The following is a 23,883-nucleotide window of genomic DNA, read 5'->3' as shown; positions in this document are numbered from 1 at the left end:
TTTTCTATTCTTCTTTGCACTACCTGGTTCTCCTCCCGTGGGAGTAGGCGTGTTTCTAGCCTCTCCCAGACTCCTGGGAGCTAGTCTCAGGCTTCCCAGGATGCCACTGAGCATGTGCGGGAACGAGCGGTGAATGCTGGGAGCACAGCATTCACCACATCCAGGAAATAAATGCTTGTGGGCTTCAAATGCCCACAATGAAGATGGAAACCGCCTGCAGTGAATAATATAAGTTATTCTTTCCGACGAAATCTGACACAGGCGGACATATTACACACAATATGTGAGTATGTAATGCTGAGAAGAAAAGTTTGTGAATTAACTCAAAAAAAAAAAAGCGATAGATAGGTGGACCCCCGCTTTAACAACCAGCCGTAGCTGCTGAAATTAAGAAGTGAGAATTAATTTTAAAAACATGATGATTTGGGGCGTGGCCTGACGCAGCATGGAGTAGGACGCACAGGAATAGAGCTCCGTCCATCACTCCTAATCCTTATTAATCCTGCACATCCTGCACCATCCAACCAGCTGGATTGTGTCCCTGGGACTCCTGGAGCAGTATTAGCCGGCTCTTGTGGAGAAAAAACGCGGGACGGCCCGAACGGAGCGGCGATCTCCCGCTCCGCGGCTCACCGAAATTTAGACCGCGGCTTCGGCCTACCACCGGAGGTCGCGGCCATCTTGGTCCTCCTCATCTGCGGCCCTGCCTGAAGTCTACGACAATACAAAGGTACATAGCTGCGGGACAGCCCCCTGGGAGAACGTTTCTGCACTCACCCCCCTGACTACCAGCCTATAAATTCATCAAAGGCCCAGAGAGAACGGCCTGGATTGCGGCCTAGGCCCCTGTGCTGAGACCGGCGGCCATTTTGGTACACCTAGCTCCTCTGCACATACTGCAATATAACCAGTGGTCCTGATCTCCCCCTCCACCGCTACATGTTCCACAGGGCATAGCTTCAATCTACCAATACCACTGAGAAAGGAGGGGTAATACCCCGCATACGGACACAGCAAGATTAACTCCTGTCCCCACTTTCCCAGATACCCTAACATCTGGGCATCATGTCGCCATCGAAATCTCAGAAAACTGCCGCATCTAAACTTGACCAATACCGCCGACAGGACAGGGAGGAGCAGGCAGAAAATGACGGTGACAATACACATAGCGAGGAGCGCACAACGGGAGACACAGAAAAGCTGTTGGAAGCAATAACTCTCTGCAGAACATCACTTGCCTCACAGATAGAAGAAGTCAAGGTAGACATATCCTTACTCAGACAAGACTTCCACAAACTCCGAGACCGAGTTAAAGAAACTGAAACTCGCATCAGCGACATGGAAGATACCATTCCCCCAATGAGAACGGAGGTGCACCACATGAAGCAGCAAATCCAACAACTATTCTCTAAGCAAGAAGACCTCGAGAACAGAAGCAGGAGATGTAACCTCCGTCTCATTGGTCTGCCGGAGGGGGCCGAGGGTAAGGATCCCACGCTTTTCCTGGAGCAGTTGCTCATCAAGACCTATGGTAGAGAGGCCTTCTCCCCCATGCTGGCAGTTGAAAGAGCCCACCGCATGCCCGCCAGACCGCCGCCACAAGGAGCCCCGCCGCGTACCTTTATAGCCAAAATGCTCAACTACAGAGATAGAGACGCTGCCCTGCGACTTGCAAGAGAAAGGGGCAACATCCCCCTAGGCAACGTGAAAATTGCGGTGTTCCCTGACTTCTCGGCGGAGGTACAGCGACGCAGACAAAATTTCATGGAAGCAAAGCGAAAACTTAGAAGCCTCAACATGAAATATGCCATGCTGTTTCCAGCGCGTCTCCGAGTGGAACACGACGGCCGAGTTTCCTTTTTTGAAGATCCTGCTGAGCTGCTGGCCTGGTTGGAACGCAGAAACAACCCAGAACAGGCGGACTAAAGTGTCTGTGAGTATGCAACCATACGTTAATCTTCCACATGCACACCCCTGACACAGATACAACAATAATCCACTATCATTCTTCACTGAACACCCACTACTATTTACTTCACCAGTTGTTACCGTTGTGAAGAATAGCCCAAGGGGTAGAAGGACATAGTGCCTACACGCAAATATCTACATATACTCCCCCATTGTGGGCTTAGATCCAGTTTGTATTCTGCGGATCATTTCTGACACACAATGCTGGATTTTCCTGGGACAGATTCCCAAATGATTGAACTACACACATCACTTTTTACATCTTAAAGGAGCTCTGGACTGCTGTAGTCCTACAGTCCACAAGCGGAGTGCAGCGTATTCAGCCCCCACACAAGTCTGAACCTGGCGGCTCAAGAAGGAAAAACCACAACAACACCAATCTTGATAATGTGCAAACTCCAATTACACACCTGAGTGAAGAGAGGTTAGCCCTCTTTGTGTCTCTTCTTCCATGGAAGGAGAAATTTGGAAGGGCACAGACATACATCCTACTTCAAGTACTTTACTTTCATCATTTTTTTTCTCAATATGCCGTCAGGGCCGAGACTCTACAGAAAGTTTTGTTATGGGTGAATGCTAGCATCAGTTGGGGAAGATGCCAAGCAGGGAGGGGGGAGGGGGGAGGGGAAACCTACAAGTTAAATTTCAATGTAAGTGTTTTAATGTTTAAACGTATGGTACCGACATACCTTTTGTTTCACTGGTGTTCAGATGTTGCACTCAGTGAGTTATGTCACACAACCAGAAAGAATACAACCACTTCTGTTTTTCTCCAATTAAGGAAAATAGGGCACAGATTGAGATCACAAAAACATATTCTATTACAACTTCTGTTCCTATATAAATATGTTACCCTTCAATACAGTGTCAAGCCTGGGTTTGTGGGGAAAGCATTGTCATACATACATACCGAGACCAATTGGAGAGAATACATATCAGGTGGGGAGAAAGGGGAATCTAAAAAGCCAGATCCAGTTACACGTACCCCGGTTAACCTGTGTGTGACAGTGCTATATCCTACGTCTAACTGGCACCCAATCGCTACCCATAGCATGTTATACCGCAGATATATTAGAAGTCCGATACTCTCTGTTCTATTTATTTTAAGGAAAGGGAGCCTCAGGCTGGGTGCACAGAAATCCGTCTTATTTTATTTATTGCTCTTTTATTATTTCTTCCTTTACTACGCTACCAGATGCCAAAGCAAAAAGAAAAATCTGTTACTGACACAGGCTGGCACTGATTGGGCGGGGGACGTTGCTGGGAGGGGAGAGTGGAAAAGGGAAGCTGAAAAACTAGACTTAAACGTGCGCACTTTAATTGCTACGTCCACAACACCAGCACGCCCCGGTCCCATCGGGTGTTCACTGGACAAATACAATATGCTATACTACGCACCCCCATTGTTTAACCTTCCTACACCGTCCCGCTACAATGGGGCTAAAAGCTACATTAACACACTAAAATATAAGCACAAACAACAATGCCTAAAATATCACTGAAGTTCCTTACATGGAACGTGAGGGGATTACGTGATAAGATTAAACGGGCGGCAGCCCTCGCATTTATTAAAAAGCAAAGAGCGGATGTGGTGACCCTGGTGGAGACCCACATTGAGGGGAGACTTCAGATGACACTGCGTCGCCCATGGGTGGGTTGGGCATTCCACTCGACCCATACATCACACTCGAGAGGCGTCTCGGTACTTATCGCAAAAACAGTGCACTTTGAATTATGCGAACTACACACTGATTCACAAGGTAGATTTATATTTATATCCGCTAAATTACACGGGGAACCCTTTTTGATCCTAGCTGTCTATGTCCCTCCCCCATTTTCCACTTCCATACTACTAGAGGGACTCTCCTTTATAGCAAAATACCCATCAGCTCAGACAGTATGGATGGGAGATTTCAATAGCACACTCAATGAGGAACTGGACAGACTGAGACCAACTCCACCTGCTACAAATCCCCCCAGAGATACTAAACTTGCCAGGCTTTTCTCACCTTTTTACTTGATGGATACCTGGAGACATAAACACCCGCACACGCGTAAATACTCCTGCTTCTCAGCAACACACAATACCATGTCAAGAATTGACTTTATTTTCATATCCCACAATCTGATAGCACGTCTCCTTGAGACAGAGTTTGGTCCTAGATCGCTCTCGGACCATGCTCCATACTGGATCACCCTCGCCTTCCATGTAGACAAACCACCAACTACATGGCGCCTTAATCCATTCTGGCTGACATTGTTGCCAGAAGATGACGACTTGTCGGCCGAATGGGAGACCTTCTTTCGGGATAACACAAACACTGCTTCTTTTCCGATAGTATGGGAAACTTTTAAAATACACGCCAGGGCCACCCTAATAACTCGCATCAATAAGATCAAAGCAAACTCATCAGATCTATATGAGAGGGCGGAGACTGAATTCTCACGCATAGAACACATATATCAAAATGACCCATCCCAAGCTAATGCCTCCCACTTAAAACTACAATCTAGGATCATGAACCAACTCCAATACGAAAAAGCAAGACAGAAATTATTTTTTGCCAAACAGAAATATTTTGAGCAGGGTGAGAGAGCTGGAAAACTTTTGGCGTTTCTAGCTCGAAATGAGGACAAACCCCCAGTGGTAATTGCACTGCATAGCCCAGAGGGGCAAAAAATCACTGATCCTCCTGCTGTGTCATCCAAATTTAGGGAATTCTTTGTGGACTTATACAATTCCAGGACCCAAGAGGGACCAGATGATATGATCTCCTTCCTGGAAGGAGTAGCATTCCCTCAACTTACACTTGAACAAAGGGAACTTTTAGAGGCCCCTCTCACTAAAGAAGAAATAGACGCCGCAATCGCAAGCTTTGCCAAATCTAAATCCCCTGGCTCAGATGGGCTACCCATAGAATTCTACTCACATTATAATGAAATAATCACTCCCAAACTGCTTACCCTCTATAATGTCATGTTTCAACAATTCACCCTCCCACCCTCTATGGGTGAGGCCACAATTGTCTTGATACCTAAACCGGGCAAGGACTTGGGTCACCCGGAATCCTATCGCCCTATCTCTTTATTGCAGGCTGATATTAAGATTCTGGCCAAAATTCTAGCCATGCGACTCAATCAAGTGATACTCAACCTTATACATGCTGACCAGGCAGGTTTTATGCCGGGACGTAACACTTCCTTTAACCTACGGAAATTATTTATAAACCTGCAGGCCACACATGAGAACGTAGGCACAAGAGTTATAGTCACCCTCGATACTGCTAAGGCCTTCGACTCGGTCGAGTGGGGATACCTTTGGTGCTGTCTTGAGCGATATGGCTTTGGTCCAAACTTTATCCAATGGGTGCAATTACTATACCAGAACCCCACGGCCAGAGTGGTGGCAAATGGATGGCCGTCTCAGAAGTTCGACCTCCACAGAGGCACGAGACAGGGCTGCCCATTGTCCCCACTGCTGTACGCTCTGGCTGCGGAACCACTGGCTGTATCTATCCGGACAGACCCAGAGATCATAGGATTAAAAATTGGAACCCTCACAGAAAAAATCAGCATGTACGCTGATGACACACTACTTTATCTGGCGGACCCAGGTCCTTCCCTCCACCAGGCTCTCCAAACAATTGAACGTTTTGGGAAATTCTCGGGCCTCAAAATAAACTGGGGGAAATCCCAAATTCTACCATTAGACACTTTCCCACCCACGGAATTCCAAGCCACCCTACCATTACAAAGAGTAGACACAATCAAATACTTAGGAATAAATACTTCTAAAAATCCAGCAGACTACATAACACTAAACATTAAACCATTATATTCCCTTATTAAAACTAAAACACAATCTTGGACTAGACTACCCTTAGGAGTATGGGGCCGCATTAACCTCATAAAAATGATACTACTCCCCAAAATATTATACATACTCTGGCATACCCCAACATATATACCTCTAAAACACTTTAAAATAATGGAGTCCCTTCTCAAGCCCTTTGTGTGGGGAAAAAATAGACATAAGATTGCATGGCAAACCCTCAAAAACCCAACAGACAGGGGGGGTACAGCACTTCCGGACCTTAATCACTACTATATTGCGTCCCAACTCTCCCAACTATACCATATAGATAAGGTGGACAGTGAAAGATTTCGGATGCTAATCTGCCCACAATGGGCCCAAGGAACCTTAGACTCCATATACGCTATCACTGTGGGCACTAAGACCAACGAAGGCAACACACACAAAACATCTTTGTTGTATCAATACAGACGCATCTGGGAACTTGCAAACAGCAAACTCAATATACCTAGACACAACGACTTCACTCCCTTATGGTGCAACAGAGACCTACAAGAACTCCATAATATTCACGACCCGAAACCTTGGCTGGAGAGGGGTATACTCTACTTACATCATGTCTGGTCAAACGGAACCCTTAAAAACTTCGACACCCTTAAGGAGGAATTCCATCTAGCCAACAATATGGTATTCAGATTTCTCCAATTGAGACACGCACTACAGGCACAATTCTCGCAACCCCCACCACAGTCAACCCCCAATCCCCTAATAGCAATCATAAAAGACACAGACCCAAAAAAATTAATATCTTGTTTCTACAACATGCTCACTATCCCAATAGCCACAAAAATAATATACGGTCTCAAGTCCCGCTGGGAAAGGAATCTGGGTAACTTAGAAGATGAGGAATGGGAAGAAGCACTGGATACATGTAAGGAGGTATCTCCCAAACTGTCAGACAGGTTGATACAATTAAATATAATACACCGTACATACCTAACTCCACATAGGATAGCCAGATACAAACACAACTGTCCAACACTGTGCCCAATGTGTAGGTCCCCGGAGAGCTCGTTCTACCATCTCCTCTGGTCATGCCCTCAGATACAAGGCCTATGGAAACAAATAGTGACCTTCCTTCATGACAACATGGGCTCACCTGTGACACTGGACCCCAAACAATGCCTGTTGGGTGTGTTCCCAAACCCACTGGAAAAATACACCAAGGTATTTTTACAGGAGACCCTGTTCTCATGCAGAAAGATAATAGCTAGGAAATGGATGCGTCCCCTACCACCCGAGACTAAAGAATGGAAAGCAGAGGTAAATGGGACACTCCCATATAAACGGGTGATATACATCAATAGAGGCTGCCCTGACAAATATAATAGAATATGGGATCGATGGCTACAGGACTCGGAAACCTGCTCATGACCAATATAAATTTCTATGCACTGGAGAAATACCTTTCCTCAATGAAAACACTATAATTATACCCTATATTAAAAGATAATAACAATAGAAAACATCAGAAGAAATGTACTACAGACCACTTATATATGTAACTATTTTTATATCACGTACAATTACATGGCAATGTATACATGTATAAATACGTGCAAATGATATGACTTGTATGTATTCTGATTCACAATAAAGAACTTTGTTGGGAAAAAAAAAAAAAACATGATGATTTTGAAGGGGAATCAGTCCATGAGAAAAGATCACTAGTACATGAAGCAGTTTACTAACTACAGTGGCTTGCAAAAGTATTCACCCACCTTGGCATTTTTCGTGTTTTGTTGCTTCACAACCTGGAACTAACATGGATTGCTTGCAGATTTGCATCATTTAATTTACAGAACATGCCCACAACTTTGAAGATTTTTTTTTTTTATTGTGAAGCAAACAACAAATAGGACAAAATAACAGAAAAAGTAAATGTGCATAACTATTCACCCCCCTAAAGTCAATACCTTGTAGAGACACCTTTTGCGGCTATCACAGCTCCAAGTTGCTTTGGATCTCTGGTCTCTATGAGCTTGCCACATCTTACCACTGGGATTTTTGCCCATTCCTCCTTGCAAAACTGCTCCATCTCCTTCAAGTTGGATGGTTTGCGCTTGTGAACAGCAATCTTTAAGTCTGACCACAGATTTTCTATTGGATTGAGGTCTGGGCTTTGACTAGGCCATTCCAACATATTTACATGTTTCCCCTTAAACCAATCAAGTGTTGCTTTAGTAGTGTGTTTGGGGTCATTGTCCTGTTGGAAGGTGAACCTCCATCTTAGCCTCAAATCACAGAGAGTGGTACAGGTTTTGCTTAAGAATATGCCTGTATTTTGCACCATCCATCTTTCCCTCAACCCTCAACTCAGTTTCCCAGTCCTGACTGCTGAAGAACATCCCCACAGCATGATTCTGCCACCCCCATATTTCACTGTGGGATGGTGTTCTTTGGGTGATGTGATGTGTTGGGTTTGCTTTAGACATAGCGTTTACTTTGATGGCCAGAAAGTTCAATTTTAGTCTCATCAGATCAGAGCACCTTCCTCCATACATTTTGGGAATCTCTCACATGCTTTTTCGCAAACTCAAAACGTGCCATTTTGTTTTTTGCTGAAAGTAATGGCTTTCTTCTGGCCACTCTGCCATAAAACCCAACTCTATGGAGTGTGCGGCTTATTGTCGTCCTATGTACAGATACTCCAGTCTCTGCTGTGGAACTCTGCAGCTCCTCCAGGGTTACCTTAGGTCTTTGTGCTGCTTCTCTGATTAATGCCCTCCTTGCCCAGTCAGTGAGTTTTGGTGTGCAGCCGTCTCTTGGCAGGTTTGCTGTTGTGTCATTTTCTTTCCATTTGGTTATGATAGATTTGATGGTGCTCCTAGGTATCATCAAAGATTTGGATTTTTTTTATAACCTAACCATGACTTGTACTTCTCAACAGCATTGTCCCTTGTTTGGAGAGCTCCTTGGTCTTCATGGCAGTGCTTGGTTAGTGGTGCCTCTTGCTTAGGTGTTGCAGCCTCTGGGGCCTTTTAAAAAGGTGTGTATATGTAATGACAGATCATGTGACACTTAGATTGCACACAGGTGGACATCATTTCACTAATTATGTGACTTCTGAAGGTAATTGGTTGCATCGGAGCTTTTTATGGGCTTCATAACAAAGGGGGTGAAAACATACGCACATGCCGATTATCATTTTTTTATTTCTGAAAAATAGTTTTATGTATATATTTTTCTCATTTTACTTCACCAATTTAGACTATTGTGTTCTGATCCATCACATATAATTCAGATTAAAAAATAACACTGAACTAAAGGCTGTAATGTAACAAAATAGGTAAAAAGCCAAGGGGGGTGAATATTTTTGCAAGCCACTGTAGATAAAGTGGCAAGTGTCTTCTGAGTAAGTCAGTATATAAACTAAATTTACATAACAATATCACATTTACTCTGTGCATAGACATTCAAAAGAATAATGTCTGGGCACAGAGCTGCATCAATAGTTCTTGATTCTTTACAGAATAATTAAACAAAAGGCAACAAAAATGTGGAATTTAAGTGGCTGATTATTTAACAAAAGCAGCATGAATTAAAAAATTAAAAGCAATTTTCCTAGTCTTCCGCCTTCTCACCCACAGTCTACACCACTATGTGATCTTACTTCATAACTGAAAATCTTACTTATGATGTTTTTAATTCCCTTTATTTTTCTTTGGCGCCTACGGGCCTTTTCCTAAAACTTAAAAGTTCTGATAGTGCTTCCAGCTCTGTCTTCATTTTGTTCTCAAGTTTTGAAGATTTCTGCAGGGGAATGAACAGAAAAGAAAACAGTTCTAAAATAAATGTGTAGCCTGTTGATGTTCAGGTATATAAGAAGATCCCTAGATGTACCAGTCGATCAATGGCATAAGTAAAAACCATTGCAGGTTTTTCTACAGTATGTATTCCAACACAGAGGGTGAGGGCAGTACTACCTAGTTGCATAATTATTCATCCACCAACAGAATTTTTACAATAGGTTAACATAGAATGTACAAATGCAAAAGTCTGGTTAATGATGTCAGCCAACAGGTTTGTTTACATTTAGCAGTCCACCAGGAAGATCTCATTTACAATAGAGTGTCTGTAAGAGTGGATCATCATCGGACATTTACGTTATGGGACATTATTTTCGGACATCATAGGGCATAGGTTTTTTTTTACATCATGGGACTTATTTTTAATAAAGGTTTTTATCTATGCTGTAAATGTGTTTATTAAATATGACATTTTTTTGTGAATTGGGGGCTATATAAACTGTACTCATTCACATGGGGGGGGACAGATTCCTGGGGCCCCCTATTCTAATGGGTAGGGATGAGCCGAACACCCTCCTGTTCGGTTCGCAGCAGAACATGCGAACAGGCAAAAAATACAGCAGAACACACGAACAACATTAAAGTCTATGGGACACGAACATGAATAATCAAAAGTGCTAATTTTAAGGGCTTATATGCAAGTAATTGCCATAAAAAAGTGTTTGGGGACCTGGGTCCTGCCCCAGGGGACATGTATCAATGGAATTTTTTTTTTTAAAAACGGCCATTTTTTTGGGAGCAGTGATTATTTTAATGCTTAAAGTGAAACAATAAAAATGAAATATTCCTATAAATATTGTGCCTGGGGGGTGTCTATAGTATGTTTGTAAAGTGGCGCAGTACCACAGCAAAATTACATTTCTAAAGGAAAGATTGGCACTTAAAACTGATCGCGGCTGTAATGAATTGAAAAAAAGAGCATGGGATCCCTCCCAGTCCATTACCAGGCCCTTTGGGTCTGGTATGAATATTAAGGGGAACCCCGAACCAAAGTTAAAAAAAATATATGTGGGGGTCCCCCTAAAATTCATACCAGGCCCTTCGGGTCTGATATGGAAATTAAGGGGAACCCTGCACCAATTCTTTTTTTAAATGGCGTAGGGTTCCCCCCTTCAGGTCTGGTATGAATTTTAAGGGGAAACCTGCGCCAAAATTTTAAAAAAATGGCGTAGGGGTCCCCCCCAAAATCCATACCAGACCCTTATCCGAGCATGCAACTGGCAGGCCACAGGAAAAGAGGGGGGGATGAGAGAATGCCCCCCCAAACCGTACCAGGCCACATGCCCTCAACATGGGGAGGGTGCTTTGGTGGGCTACCCCAGAGCACCTTGTCCCCATGTTGATGGGGACAAGGGCCTCATCCCTTATCGGAATCTGGAAGTCCCTTTTAACAAGGGGACCCCCAGATCCTGGCCTCCCCTGTGTGAAATGGTAACGGGGGTACAAGTCCCTCTACCATTTCACAAAAAAAAGTGTCAAAATGTTAAAAAAGGCAAGACACAGCTGGGACAAGTCCTTTATTAAAAACTAAAAAATAAAAATGTCCCACGATGTCTATTCATCTTTTTCTATCACGCCACTCGACGGACCAAAAAAGAAAAAAAAATCCGCCACCGATCCGCCTCCATGGAAGGCTCCCACTGGGTGACGCTTCTTCGCTGTGACACCTCTTATATAACTGAGGGCGGGACCACCCAGTGATGTAAGCAGGTGACCCCGCCCCCTCTGATGCCACGGGGACTTCCCCATGGCTTCCCCGTAGAATCAGAGTGGGGCAGGGTCACACATGGAGGTGGATTGGTGGCGGCCTTTTTTTTTTCTTTTTCGGTCCGTCGGGTGGTGTGATAGAAGAAGATGAATGGACATCATGGGACTTTTTTTTTTTAATAAAGGACTTTTTGTGTAAAATGGTAGGGGTACATTTCACACAGGGGGGAGGCCGGGATCTGGGCGTCCCTTTGTTAAAGGGGGCTTCCAGATTCCGATAAGCCCCCCGCCCGCAGACCCCCACAACCACCGGGCAAGGGTTGTGAGGATGAGGCCCTTGTCCCAATCAACATGGGGCCAAGGTGCTTTGGGGGGCTAACCCAAAGCACCCTCCTCATATTGAGGGCATGTGGCCTGGTACAGTTCAGGAGGGGGGTGCTCTTTCGTCCCTCCCTCTTTTCCTGCGGCCTGCCAGGTTGCTTGCTCGGATAAGGGTCTGATATGAATTTTAGGTGGACTGATATGAATTTTAGGTGGACCCCCACACATTTTTTTTTTAATTTTGGTTCGGCATTCCCCTTAATATTCATACCAGACCCAAAGGGCCTGGTAATGGACGGGGGGGTCCCATGCTCTTTTTTTCAATTATCTGTATCTATATTGCTGAGACCCGACAATTCATTACAGCTGTGATCAGTTTGAAATGCCAATTTTTCTTTTAGAAATTTCATTTTGCTGTGGTACTGTTCTAAACACGGGAAAAATGCACCACTTTGCAAGCATACTACAGACACCCCCCAGGTACGATATTTAAAGGAATATTTCATTTTTATTGTTTCACTTTAAGCATTAAAAAAATCACTGCTCCCAAAAAAACAGCCTTTTAAAAAAAAAAAAAATTGCATTCATACATGTCCCCTGGGGCAGGACCCAGGTCCCCAAACACTTTTTATGACAATAACTTGCATATACTGCAAGCCTTTAAAATTAGCACTTTTGATTTTTCATGTTAGTGTCCCATAAACTTTAATGCCCCGTACACACGGTCGGACTTTGTTCGGACATTCCGACAACAAAATCCTAGGATTTTTTCCGACGGATGTTGGCTCAAACTTGTCTTGCATACACACGGTCACACAAAGTTGTCGGAAAATCCGATCGTTCTAAACGCGGTGACGTAAAACACGTACGTCGGGACTATAAACGGGGCAGTGGCCAATAGCTTTCATCTCTTTATTTATTCTGAGCATGCGTGGCACTTTGTCCGTCGGATTTGTGTACACACGATCGGAATTTCCGACAATGGATTTTGTTGTTGGAAAATTTTATATCCTGCTCTCAAACTTTGTGTGTCGGAAAATCCGATGGAAAATGTGGGATGGAGTCTACACACGGTCGGAATTTCCGACAACAAGGTCCTATCACACATTTTCCATCGGAAAATCTGACCGTGTGTACGGGGGCATTACGGTGTTCCGGCAGCTTTCGAATTTGCCGCGAACACCGCATATAGTTCGCTGTTTGTTTGACTGGAACATTGGGCTCATTCCTACTAATGGGGCTTCCAGATTTTGATAAGTCCCTCCCACAGACCCCCCTCTCTTACATGGCCAGGGGGAAGAGGCCCTTGTCCACATCCACATGGAGACAAGGTGCTTTGCTAGAGAATGTCCTAAAATCCATATGAGAGCCTTTTCACGGCATGAAGCCTGGGCAGGCAAGGAGGTGTGTGTGTGTGTGTGTGTGTGTGTGGAGGGGGGGTGCAAGTAAGTGGCTTCCCCATCTCCAAACATTATCGTGCCCTGCAGAAAAAAAACATGGGGTTCACATCCCAAATTTTAAAATTCAGCAAACCTCCAGTAGATTGAATCCAAGCAGATTCAACCATCACTGAGTGGGCTGCAGTATAGGAAAAAAGCTACAATGTAAGGAATGCATTACGTGGTAAGAAATATTAAAATAGGCATCTTTTTCATGATGCATTTAATTAATCATAGTAGAAGTAACAAACAGTGTGAGTGGCTAAAGTGGAGTATACACTCTTGTACCCATTTTCCTTTAGGAAAAAAAACTGCATGAAGTTCATACTGATATAGTTAAAGTATTAAAGCCTAGACACGCGGGCCGAATGTAGGACAGCATTGGCCGACATTCGGCCCGTGTGTACTGCAATCGGTTAGAGAGAAGCCGGCCATTCGGCCACCTTCTGTGAAAGGGGCATGGCCAAAAAAGGTCTGATGATCAGCTCTCAATCAGCACTCCTGTCAGAACACAACAGAACAGCAGGGGAGATTGCTGTACTAACGTCAGATATTTAGTATCAGCGACATCTCCTGAAATCTCAGGTTTATTTTATGTTCAGCCCTGCTGGGTTGAAAAAAAAAACTACTAGTGTGTACTAGGCTTTAATGTATCTTCAATGTAAGGCTTCAATGTAAAAACAGTAAAAGTAAAAAAGACCATACTGTACACTGCACAGGAAATATCACTGGGCCTATGTGCAGATATGTTTGATGTATCCTGACAAGCATGCCTACACAATTTCATATGAACAGCTTTCCAGTGATAACTACAAATGTATATGCTTTTTCTGACAGTACTGCATGTAGACTTTTGTTTACCTGCTTATTTGCTTGGCCTATTCAATTGCATAACAATCTGGCCAATATGGATTTTTTTTGATACATATATGTCTTATTGCAGTACCATAATTTGATTGTCAGTCTACACAGCAAATTCGGATTGCACTGTATGTATCATTAGTGTACAATTTTACATAGTTACATAGTTACATAGTAGGTGAGGTTAAAAAAAGACACAAGTCCATCAAGTCCAACCTATTTGTGTGATTATGGGGTTTATTTACTAAAGCTGGAGAGTGCAAAATCTGGTTCACTTCTCCTCAGAAACCAATCAGATTCTAACCTCAGCTTATTCAATTAAGCTTTGTCTATAAAACCTGGAAGCTGATTGGTTTCTATGCAGAAGTGAGCCTGATTTTACACTCTCCAGCTTTAGTAAATAAACCCCTATATGTCAGTATTACATTGTATATCCCTGTATGTTGTGGTTGTTCAGGTGCTTATCTAATTGTTTTTTGAAACTATTGATGCCCCCGCTGAAACCACCACCTGTGGAAGGGAATTCCACATCCTTGTCGCTCTTACAGTAAAGAACCCTTTACGCAGTTTAAGGTTAAACCTCTTTTCTTCTAATTTTAATGAGTGCCCACTTGTCTTATTAAACTCCCTTCTGCGAAAAAGTTTTATCCCTATTGTGGGGTCACCAGTATGGTATTTGTAAATTGAAATCATATCCCCTCTCAAGTGTCTCTTCTTCAGAGAGAATAAGTTCAATGCTCGGAACCTTTCTTCATAACTAATATCCTCCAGACCCTATATTAGCTTTGTTGCCCTTCTCTGTACTTGTTTCATTTCCAGTACATCTTTCCTGAGGACTGAGTGCCCAGAACTGGACAGCATACTCCAGGTGAGGCCTGACCAGAGTCTTGTAGAGTGGGAGAATTATCACTTTATTTCTGGAGTTAATCCCCTTTTTAATGCATGCCAATATTCTGCTTGCTTTGTTAGCTGCAGCTTGGCATTGCATGCCATTGCTGAGCATATCATCTACTAGGACCCCCAGGTCCTTTTCAATCCTTGATTTCCTGGAGGTTCTCTCCCTAGTGAGTAGATTGCATTCATATTTTTGCCACCCAAATGCATTATTTTACATTTTTCTACATTAAACCTCATTTGCCATGTAGTTGCCCACCCCATTAATTTGTTCAGATCTTCTTGCAAGATTTTCACATCCTGCAGAGAAGTTATTGTCCTGCTTATCTTAGTATCGTCTGCAAATACAGAGATTGAACTGTTTACCCCATACTCCAGGTCGTCTATGAACAAATTAAATAGGATTGGTCCCAGCACTGAATCCTGGGGTACCCCACTTCCCACCTCTGACCATTCCGAATACTCCCCATTTATCACGACCCTCTGAACTCGCCTTTGTAGCCAGTTTTCAATCCATGTACTCACCCTATGGTCCATGCCAATGGACCTTACTTTGTACAGTAAACATTTTTTGGGGAACTGTGCCAAATGCTTTTGCAAAATCCAGATACACCACGTCTACAGGCCTTCCTTTATCTAGATGGCAGCTCACCTCCTCATAGAAGGTTAATAGATTGGTTTGGAAGGAACGATTCTTCATGAATCCATGCTGATTACTGCTAATAAAACCGTTGTCATTACTAAAATCTTGTATATAGTCCCTTATCAAGAGCTTACAAGAGCTTGCATACAATTGATGTTAGGCTAACTGGTCTGTAATTTCCAGGGATGTATGTTGGCCCTTTTTTAAATATTGGTGCTACATTGGCTTTTCTCCAATCAGCTGGTACCATTCCAGTCAGTAAACTCAGAAAAAAATAGGAACAATGGTCTGGCAATTACTTGACTGAGTCCCCCAGGTACATCAGGTGCAAGCCAGCTGGTCCCGGTGATTTATTAATGTTCAGTTTCCCAAGTCTATTTCTAATTCTGTCCTCTGTTAGCCAAGAGGGTGCTACAATTTGCTACACTGTTTCATATGCACACACACATTTGTGTACTGATGTGAGCTTGCAAAGCAAGCATACCATAGCAATTTTTCTGCTCTCGGTCATATCCTTTAAAAAATCTAGTCCTATATTTTGTAAAGATTAACATTTATTCAGTCATTTACAGTACATGCTTCCTGCTATCTTCTAAAATGTACTTATGTTTTAATTGTAATTGATTCACTTCTATTTGAATCCTTCCTGGTTGTTTAGCTATTCTTTTAATAATAGGCAATACTGAGTTTTATGAAGAAAACTGATGATATTATAGAACTGATGTGCAAAACTACTATTCAATGATTATAGATGTGTAGAATGCTTTTAGTGTGCCAGAAAAAATAAGTGCAAATTGCTGATTTTTGCACCATCTGCAAAAGAAATACAAAACAAGGGAAAAGGGACTTTAAAGGTTGTCACTCAAAACTCCAGATAAAGGCAGTGAGTACTCACAAATAATTTAAAAAAATACAAATGTTTATTCACAATACAAATTCCATAAATATTTATAAAAAAAACCTCGAACACTTGTCATAAGTGTAGCCTGTATTCCCCAATTGAATTATAGTATATTTGTTCTAAAAGGACCTTGCCCCTATGAGACATAAATGTACCTCAAAAGGAGTAATGACATCAACAATTATCCATAAATGTATTGGGCTAGATCACAAAAACAATGGCAGTACTGGTCTTGATCTCTGATCTCTACGCATTTCGCAAATAACTGGCTTCTTCGGTAGATCCTATTTATATTGGGGAGAAAATCACAGTTATTTACAACAAACAATTATAATTCCTGTAATTATAGTCAAGCTGAATACTCACATACAAACAATCAGGAGTTATGAGTGGCAACCTTTAAAGTCCTTTGTCCCTTGTTTTGTTGTTTTATTGTGCAAGCATTTACAGTTTAATTAAACTGAACGTAAGCAAACTGCAAGTAATCATTATAAGCTATAAAAAAACAATGCTTTAAACGTTCTGTAAAAAAGTGTTTTATAAACAGCAAATGAAATATTGTTTGTTTGAAATTTAAATGATATACTTTTGTGTCTTTATTATAGGACCAAACTGCTTTGCAGAGACTATTGTAATCCCAGCAGGAAGAGAAATAAAGACTGATGATTGCACTATATGCCATTGTACCTACGAAGAAGGCACCTGGAGAATTGAACGACAAGCACTGTGCACTAGACATGAATGCAAACAGATATAATAAACTTTAAAAAAGAATAACTCAGAGGCATCAATGGACTTATAGCAACGGACAATCTGAAAGGAACACATGGGAAATTTACATGGAAGAAACTGTTCCTGCTGTATTTCTTTTTCATAAAATGTAAAATATAATAATTTTGACAAAAATAAGATCTAGATTTCTGTCTGAATAAATGTGTATTTTTCACTGTAATTACTTAACTAAACAATATTCTATATATCTACACATCCTTGCAGACCATAAAAATAAATGTTTTATACAGATAATTTGAGTTAAGATGATCTACATTTATTGTGTCTTATACCTATATCTTTTTGTACCAAATATTAAATTAGGTAATGTCATACTTAATAATAAACTCTATAAAGAACACTCTATGGATGATTTACTCATGGGGTAAAGGCTGTTCACTTTGCAAAGTGATTATTGGTAAATAAGATGAAACCGTGTTCAGTATCTAATCATAACAAAAAAAAAAAACATTTTTGCTAGCACATGAATGAGTATTTAAAGTGAATAGATAAAATATGTGGTGAGGAGCTGTGAGAATGTAATCGTCCCAATATATATAGAGCAAGAAAAACCCTCCATGATGCGGGACTTTTATAGGCCATGCGGACAAGTAACCACATAGGCAAACAAGTATATAAAAATATGTACATGTAAATAAGAGAAGGACCTCTATGAAACAACTGAACGGTGAGAAATCCAAAGGGGTGGATGTCTCACCCTTCTGTTGTTCCATAGAGTTTCTCCTCTTATTTACAAGCTGCTTTTTACCTAAGTAAAACAACAAAAAAGTGTGGCGCTGAACAATGTCATATAAAACTGTAAACAAGTCAAATAGACAGTAAGAAGGATCAATTATATCTGCTTAGAGCATGTAGTCCTCATGTAAACATTAGAGATACATAGTCTGTATGGCAATATGTTAAACAGAATATTGAAGAATTAAGTAGATATCTCGACTAAAAATCCGCTCACTACCACCAAGAGTTGAGGAGGCTTACCAGATGAGGTGGACCCAATGGGGCATATGCCGGATTGGGTCGGACAAGGCTTAGGTGGTGAGTGGCTGTGTATACTCCGAGAAGGATGCGGTCTCATGGGTTTGTTGTATTCATCCAAATTATACCAGGAACTTGGGAGGTGTACGTAATCTCCCGGATGTGGGAGGTCTTGTAGATCTTAAGGAAGTGATGGGGTGTTCCGTAAGCAAACACCTCAAGGCAACATTCCGTGGACCAGAAATTGATGTGAAAGGATAGGGAAAGAAAAGAAGGGCCACATGGTGTAAATCCAAAAAACAAAAAGTATTTATTTAAAATAAAATAGATGTACACTCACATGTAAATCCAAAATTTAAAACAGCGCTGTATGAGAAAAAGTGGCGACTCCTGAAATACTGGTGGATGTGCAAATTTTTTTGAGCTAGGGGTTCCATCATTAATGTGAAAATTAAGGGGGATAGGGGGCACCCTTGCCTTGTGCCATTGGTGATAGTAAACGGAACAGAAAAGACTTATTTTGTGAAGAATCTGGCGGTAGGGTTGGAGTACAGGGCAAGGATAGCTGACGTGATGTTACCTTGGAATACAAATTTTCTTGGATAGGAAACATAACCTATTCAGATCATGCACCAATGTCCATGGAAATAATAATAGGAGAAGAGGGGAGACAGCTAGGGCAATGGCGCCTAAATGAAGAACTGATAAGAGGGAAGGAAGGGTCCAATAGAATTAGTAAAGAACTAGAGGAGTACTTTGCAGCAAATGATTCTGGAGAGGTATCTGGGTCTACCTTGTGGGAGGCCCACAAAGCCTACATAAGAGGAGTTTTTATTGAGATAGGAGCAAGGAAGAAAAGAGAAAGAAGCGAGGAAATACAAAAATTAACAGAGGAGCTAGATAGTCTAGAACAGAAACATAAGAGACAATCGGGACACCTCATTCAAGAGACATACAAACAAATAGTAATTAAAAGGGCCGAGTTGAAAACATCAATGGAACAAGAAGTCAGGGCAACACATGGTAGAATAATAGGGGATAGATACCGCTGGGCCAATAAATTAAGTAAACATTTAGCAAAAGTAGTACAAAAGGGTAAAGCTAGGAATTTTATAGAAAAAATTCAGATTAAAGAAGGTAATACAGAGTACTCTTCTAGAAAAGTAGCAGAGGTCTTTAAGAACTACTATCAGGAGCTATATTCAGTTCCCAAACAAGACACTCAGGTAAACAATAAGAGTGAGAGAAACAACAAGTACTTAAAGAAGGCAGTATTGCCTAAAGTCACAGATACGGAGAGAGAAGCTATGGAAGCTCCAATTTCTGAAGAAGAAGTTAGGAAAGCAATAGAAGGAATGGCTTCTGGGAAAAGTCCCGGCCCGGACGGATTCACCCTAACTTACTATAAAATATTTAAGGAATTGTTGATCCCGAGGTTGTGCCGGTATTTTAATGGATTGGGAGAGGAGTATGAGATGAGCAGAGAGGCATTAAGGGCTTCCATTACGATCATACCGAAAGATGGAAAAGAGAAAATATTATGCTCAAGCTATCGCCCCATCTCCCTCCTTAATACCGACACAAAACTCTACGCAAAGATTCTTGCTGAGAGGTTAAAGAGATCAATGAACACCCTGGTCAACCCTGACCAGGTGGGGTTTGCCCGAAAAGAGAGGGGAAGGACAACGGGGTGAGGACATTGCTCCTGTTGCATAAAACGAGGGGGAATGAGCCCCCAAGCCTACTACTGTCGGTCGATGCCGAAAAGGCTTTCGACAGGGTGGACTGGGGGTTCATGTTCCAGACCTTGGGGATCATGGGTCTTGGACCCAGAATGATTCAGAGGATTAAAACCCTGTACCATCACCCTAGGGCAACGGTGAGTGTGAACGGAGCAATGTCTCTGCCATTTGAAATGGAAAAGGGCACGAGACAGGGATGTCCTCTATCCCCGTTGCTCTTTGTCCTTACTATGGAACCGCTCCTGGCAACAATACGCGCAGATCCTGACATCAGAGGCATTAAGATCGGTGAAGATGAACATAAAATCGCAGCTTATGCCGACAATGTGCTATTCTACATATCGGACCCAGAGACCACTATGCCCAAATTAGTAAAAGCCCTCAGGGAATATGGGGAGGTTTCCAACTTTCAAATTAACATGATAAAATCAGAAATATTAAATATAAATTTAAATAAAATAGAAAGAGAGAAATTGAAAAGAGAGTATAGTTTTAGATGGACTAAAGAACTAAAGTACCTAGGAATCAAGCTTGCTAATTCAATTGAGAAGATGTTTACAATAAACTACCTACCCCTGTTAGATACAGTCAGATCTGACTGTAAAAATTATGCCGGTAAGGCCCTTTCATGGATAGGCCGTATAAACGTTATTAAAATGGTCCTACTCCCTAAGGTCACATACTTGTTCCAGATGATCCCGCTTCTCCTGCCTCTATACTATCTAAGAAAGTTAAATAAAATAATAATGAGCTTCATATGGAAAAACAAAAAACCAAGAGTCTCCTTTAGGATCTTAAAACAAAAGAAAATAAATGGTGGTCTAGCAGTACCAGACATCCAGATTTATTATAAGGCCATAGTTCTGTCTAGAATGGTTGAATGGGCAAAAAGAGAGAATGAAAAACGCTGGGTAAGAATAAAGGGAAACCTCAGTAAAGTTTCACTTGGTAGAATGATATGGAACCCTCCACACACTAGAAATTTAGATAAAAGCACACATGTAATAACACGTAATGTTTTCAAAATTTGGGATGGGGTATACAAGAAAGTCAACGGAGAATATAATTCACCTTTATTATCACTAACGGATAGTAATTTTTTCTTACCAGGATTAAAGAATATGGGTGGGAAAGAAGCACTATGGGGCAAGACACAATTAAGACACATCATTAAAGAGGGTAAAATTATGACACTACAAGAACTTAGATTTGGGAGAGAGACACGGGGGATAGATGAATGGCGGTACCTCCAGCTGTGTCACTTCGTGAGTAAATTACCCAATCCGATCAGAGCAGAAGACAAACTTACGGACTTTGAGAAGCTATGTGACATAGAAGATCCAAGAAATTTAGTTTCCAAGATTTATAAAATACTTATGAAGATGGATCAGCTGGAGATCCCCCCATATATAAGTAAATGGGAGAGTGAATTAGGCACTAAAAAAGATGAAAACACAATTAGAAGAGTTTTGAGAATGATTGGTAACTCAACAATAGATGCACGAATGGCAGAAATGAGCTATAAATGCATAAGCAGAAGCTATTTAAACCCAGAAATAATAAGTAAATTTCAAAAAGGGTCGGCATATTGCTGGCGGGGATGCCAGGAGATAGGAACAATGGTACACCTTTGGTGCCTTTGCCCGAAAATAAAAAACTTCTGGAGGAAGATACTTACCCTGGTCAGGAAAATAACAGGAAAAGAAGTGCTAGAGGACCCTTGGGAGGTTCTGTTCCATGGGGGGGAAGGAGACATAAACAAATATAAGCAGTCACTAGTCCCCCACCTCCTGAATGCCGCGAAGCGAATAATACCGAAGAACTGGCAGAGGAGGGAGTGCCCTGAAATATGGGAGTGGATAGACGCAGTAGAGGAAACATATAGTATGGAGACAGGGGTTAGCTTGGTAGAGGATACGAGAAATGTGAACTCAGTGGAGTGGGAACGCTGGAAAAAATGTAAAAAAACATGGTGCTACGCCAAAGAGTTGAAAGCCTCAGAGTAGAGTAGGAGAGATGGACACATTAGACCTTGGAGAGATGGGGTTTAGGGTGGTGGGGGGGAGGTGGGGAGGAAAGGGGGTGGTGGTGGGGATTTATAGAAAATGTAACACTGTTAACCAGACACGTGCGACCCCTCGAGTGGTTAAGTAATCTCATTAGACTAGATGCACGTCTGGTTTTAATTTATTTCTTTTTGATATGGCAAAGAGTCACGATGATGAGACAAAGGTGAGAGGGAGTGGAACTTAAATGATCTACAAAGTTGATCTATGCCTCTCAAAACGGTCGACTGATGTGACAAAAAAAAAAAAGAAAAGGAATACAAATTTTCTAAGAATATGCTTCAGGTACACAAATAAGGTTGGGATATTTTTCGATTCTGTATAATGTAAGAGGTTCGTAATTTTCCGCGTGGCTTCAGGGGCTTGCCTTCCCAGGGTAAATCCCTCCTGGTCGGGGGGGAATGAGATGTGGCATAATATGGGCTAATCTCTGGGCTACTAGTTTTGCATATAACTTAATGTATGTGTTTAATCAAAAAATGAGGAGGAAATTTGGGGGGGAGACTGGCTCCTTCCCTGGTTTTGGTAGAGTTACAATGTTTGCAGACAGTATTTCACTTGGGAGTTCGGAAAAGGACACAGCAGCATTGAACATCTGACATATATGTGGAACTATAGTTTTATCAAAGAGTTTATAATATTCGGACGAAAAGCCGTCAGGTCCAGGGGCTTTGCCATTAGGAACAGCTGAAATAGCTTGTGATATTTCTTTCATGGATAGATGGGCATTAGGGGTTGCTAGTTGCTCTGTAGATAGTGTGGGGAGGTTCAGGGCTTCTAGGAAGCCCAAGATTCCTAAGTCTGTTGGTTGTGTGATTGATGGGTCATCTTTTAAGTTGTATAATGTATTATAATGCATTCGAAATGCATTGGCTAAGTCTTTGGGATGGTACAATTTATCTCCTTTGGTCCTTTTGTTTGATTCTTCTTTGTTTGGTTTGGGTCGCTAGTAATTTGCCTTCTTTATTGCCAGCTGCGTAACATTTAGCATGTACTTTTAATAGGGATTTGGTGTGTTTAGCATTTAGAAATGTCCTGAGCAGGGATGAGCTGAACACCCCCCGGTTCGGTTCGCACCAGAACCTGCGAACGGACCGAAAGTTTGCGCAAACTTTAGAACCCCATTAAAGTATATGGGACTCGAACGTTCAAAATCAAAAGTGCTAATTTTATAGGCTAATATGCAAGTTATTATCCTAAAAAGGGTTTGGGGACCCGGGTCCTGCCTCGGGGGACATGTATCAATGCAAAAAAAAAAGTTTTAAAAACGTCCGTTTTTGGGAGCAGTGATTTTAATGATGCTTAAAGTGAAAAAAAGTGAAATATTCCTTTAAATATCGTACCTGTGGGGTATCTATAGTATGCCTGTAAAGTGGCGCATGTTTCCTGTGCTTAGAACAGTCCCTGCACAAAAAGTCATTTAAAACTGCTTGTGGCTTTAATGTAATGTCAGGTCCCGGCAATATGATTGAAAATCAGTGAGACAAAGGGCATGCGTACCCCCCCAGTCCATTACCAGGCCCTTTGGGTCTTGTATAAGTATTAAGGGGAACCCCGCACCCAAATTAAAAAAAGGAAAGGTGTTGGGCCCCCAGGCCCTATATACTCTGAACAGCAGTATACAGGTGGTGCAAACAAGACAGGGACTGTAGGTTTTTTGTTAAGTAGAATCTGTTTGTAATTTTGAACTAGTACATTTTTAAAGTGTAGCTCCAGCCAAAAAATCTATTTTTAAGTTTTTGGAAAACACAGGGAAGGGTTATCAACCCTGTAACATTTGTTTTGCTGTCTGTGCACCTCTTCAGAAGATTCCACCTTGCTTTCTTTCCCAATGACAAATGTTTTTGGAAAATTTGGGGTTTTTAGTGAAACAAGGATTGGTGATAAAGCA

General features: G+C 41.9%; 1 protein-coding gene across 1 annotated transcript in view; it reads left to right on the top strand.

The window, feature by feature from the left end:
* Positions 1–17,413, top strand: part of VWC2 (von Willebrand factor C domain containing 2) — a 1,458,416-nt gene extending 1,441,003 nt beyond the window's left edge. Inside the window, exon 4 of the mRNA XM_073630619.1 lies at positions 17,023–17,413. Coding sequence (XP_073486720.1) covers positions 17,023–17,174 — 152 coding nt within the window. The 3' untranslated portion in view covers positions 17,175–17,413. The remainder of the gene's footprint in view (positions 1–17,022) is intronic.
* The last annotated feature ends 6,470 nt before the right edge of the window (positions 17,414–23,883 follow it).

This window comes from Aquarana catesbeiana, linkage group LG05, assembly GCF_042186555.1.
Source record: "Aquarana catesbeiana isolate 2022-GZ linkage group LG05, ASM4218655v1, whole genome shotgun sequence".
Classification (NCBI taxonomy): Eukaryota; Metazoa; Chordata; class Amphibia; order Anura; family Ranidae; genus Aquarana; species Aquarana catesbeiana.
The sequence above is the reverse complement of the archived record's forward strand: the minus strand, read 5'-3'. Positions and strand labels throughout refer to the sequence as shown.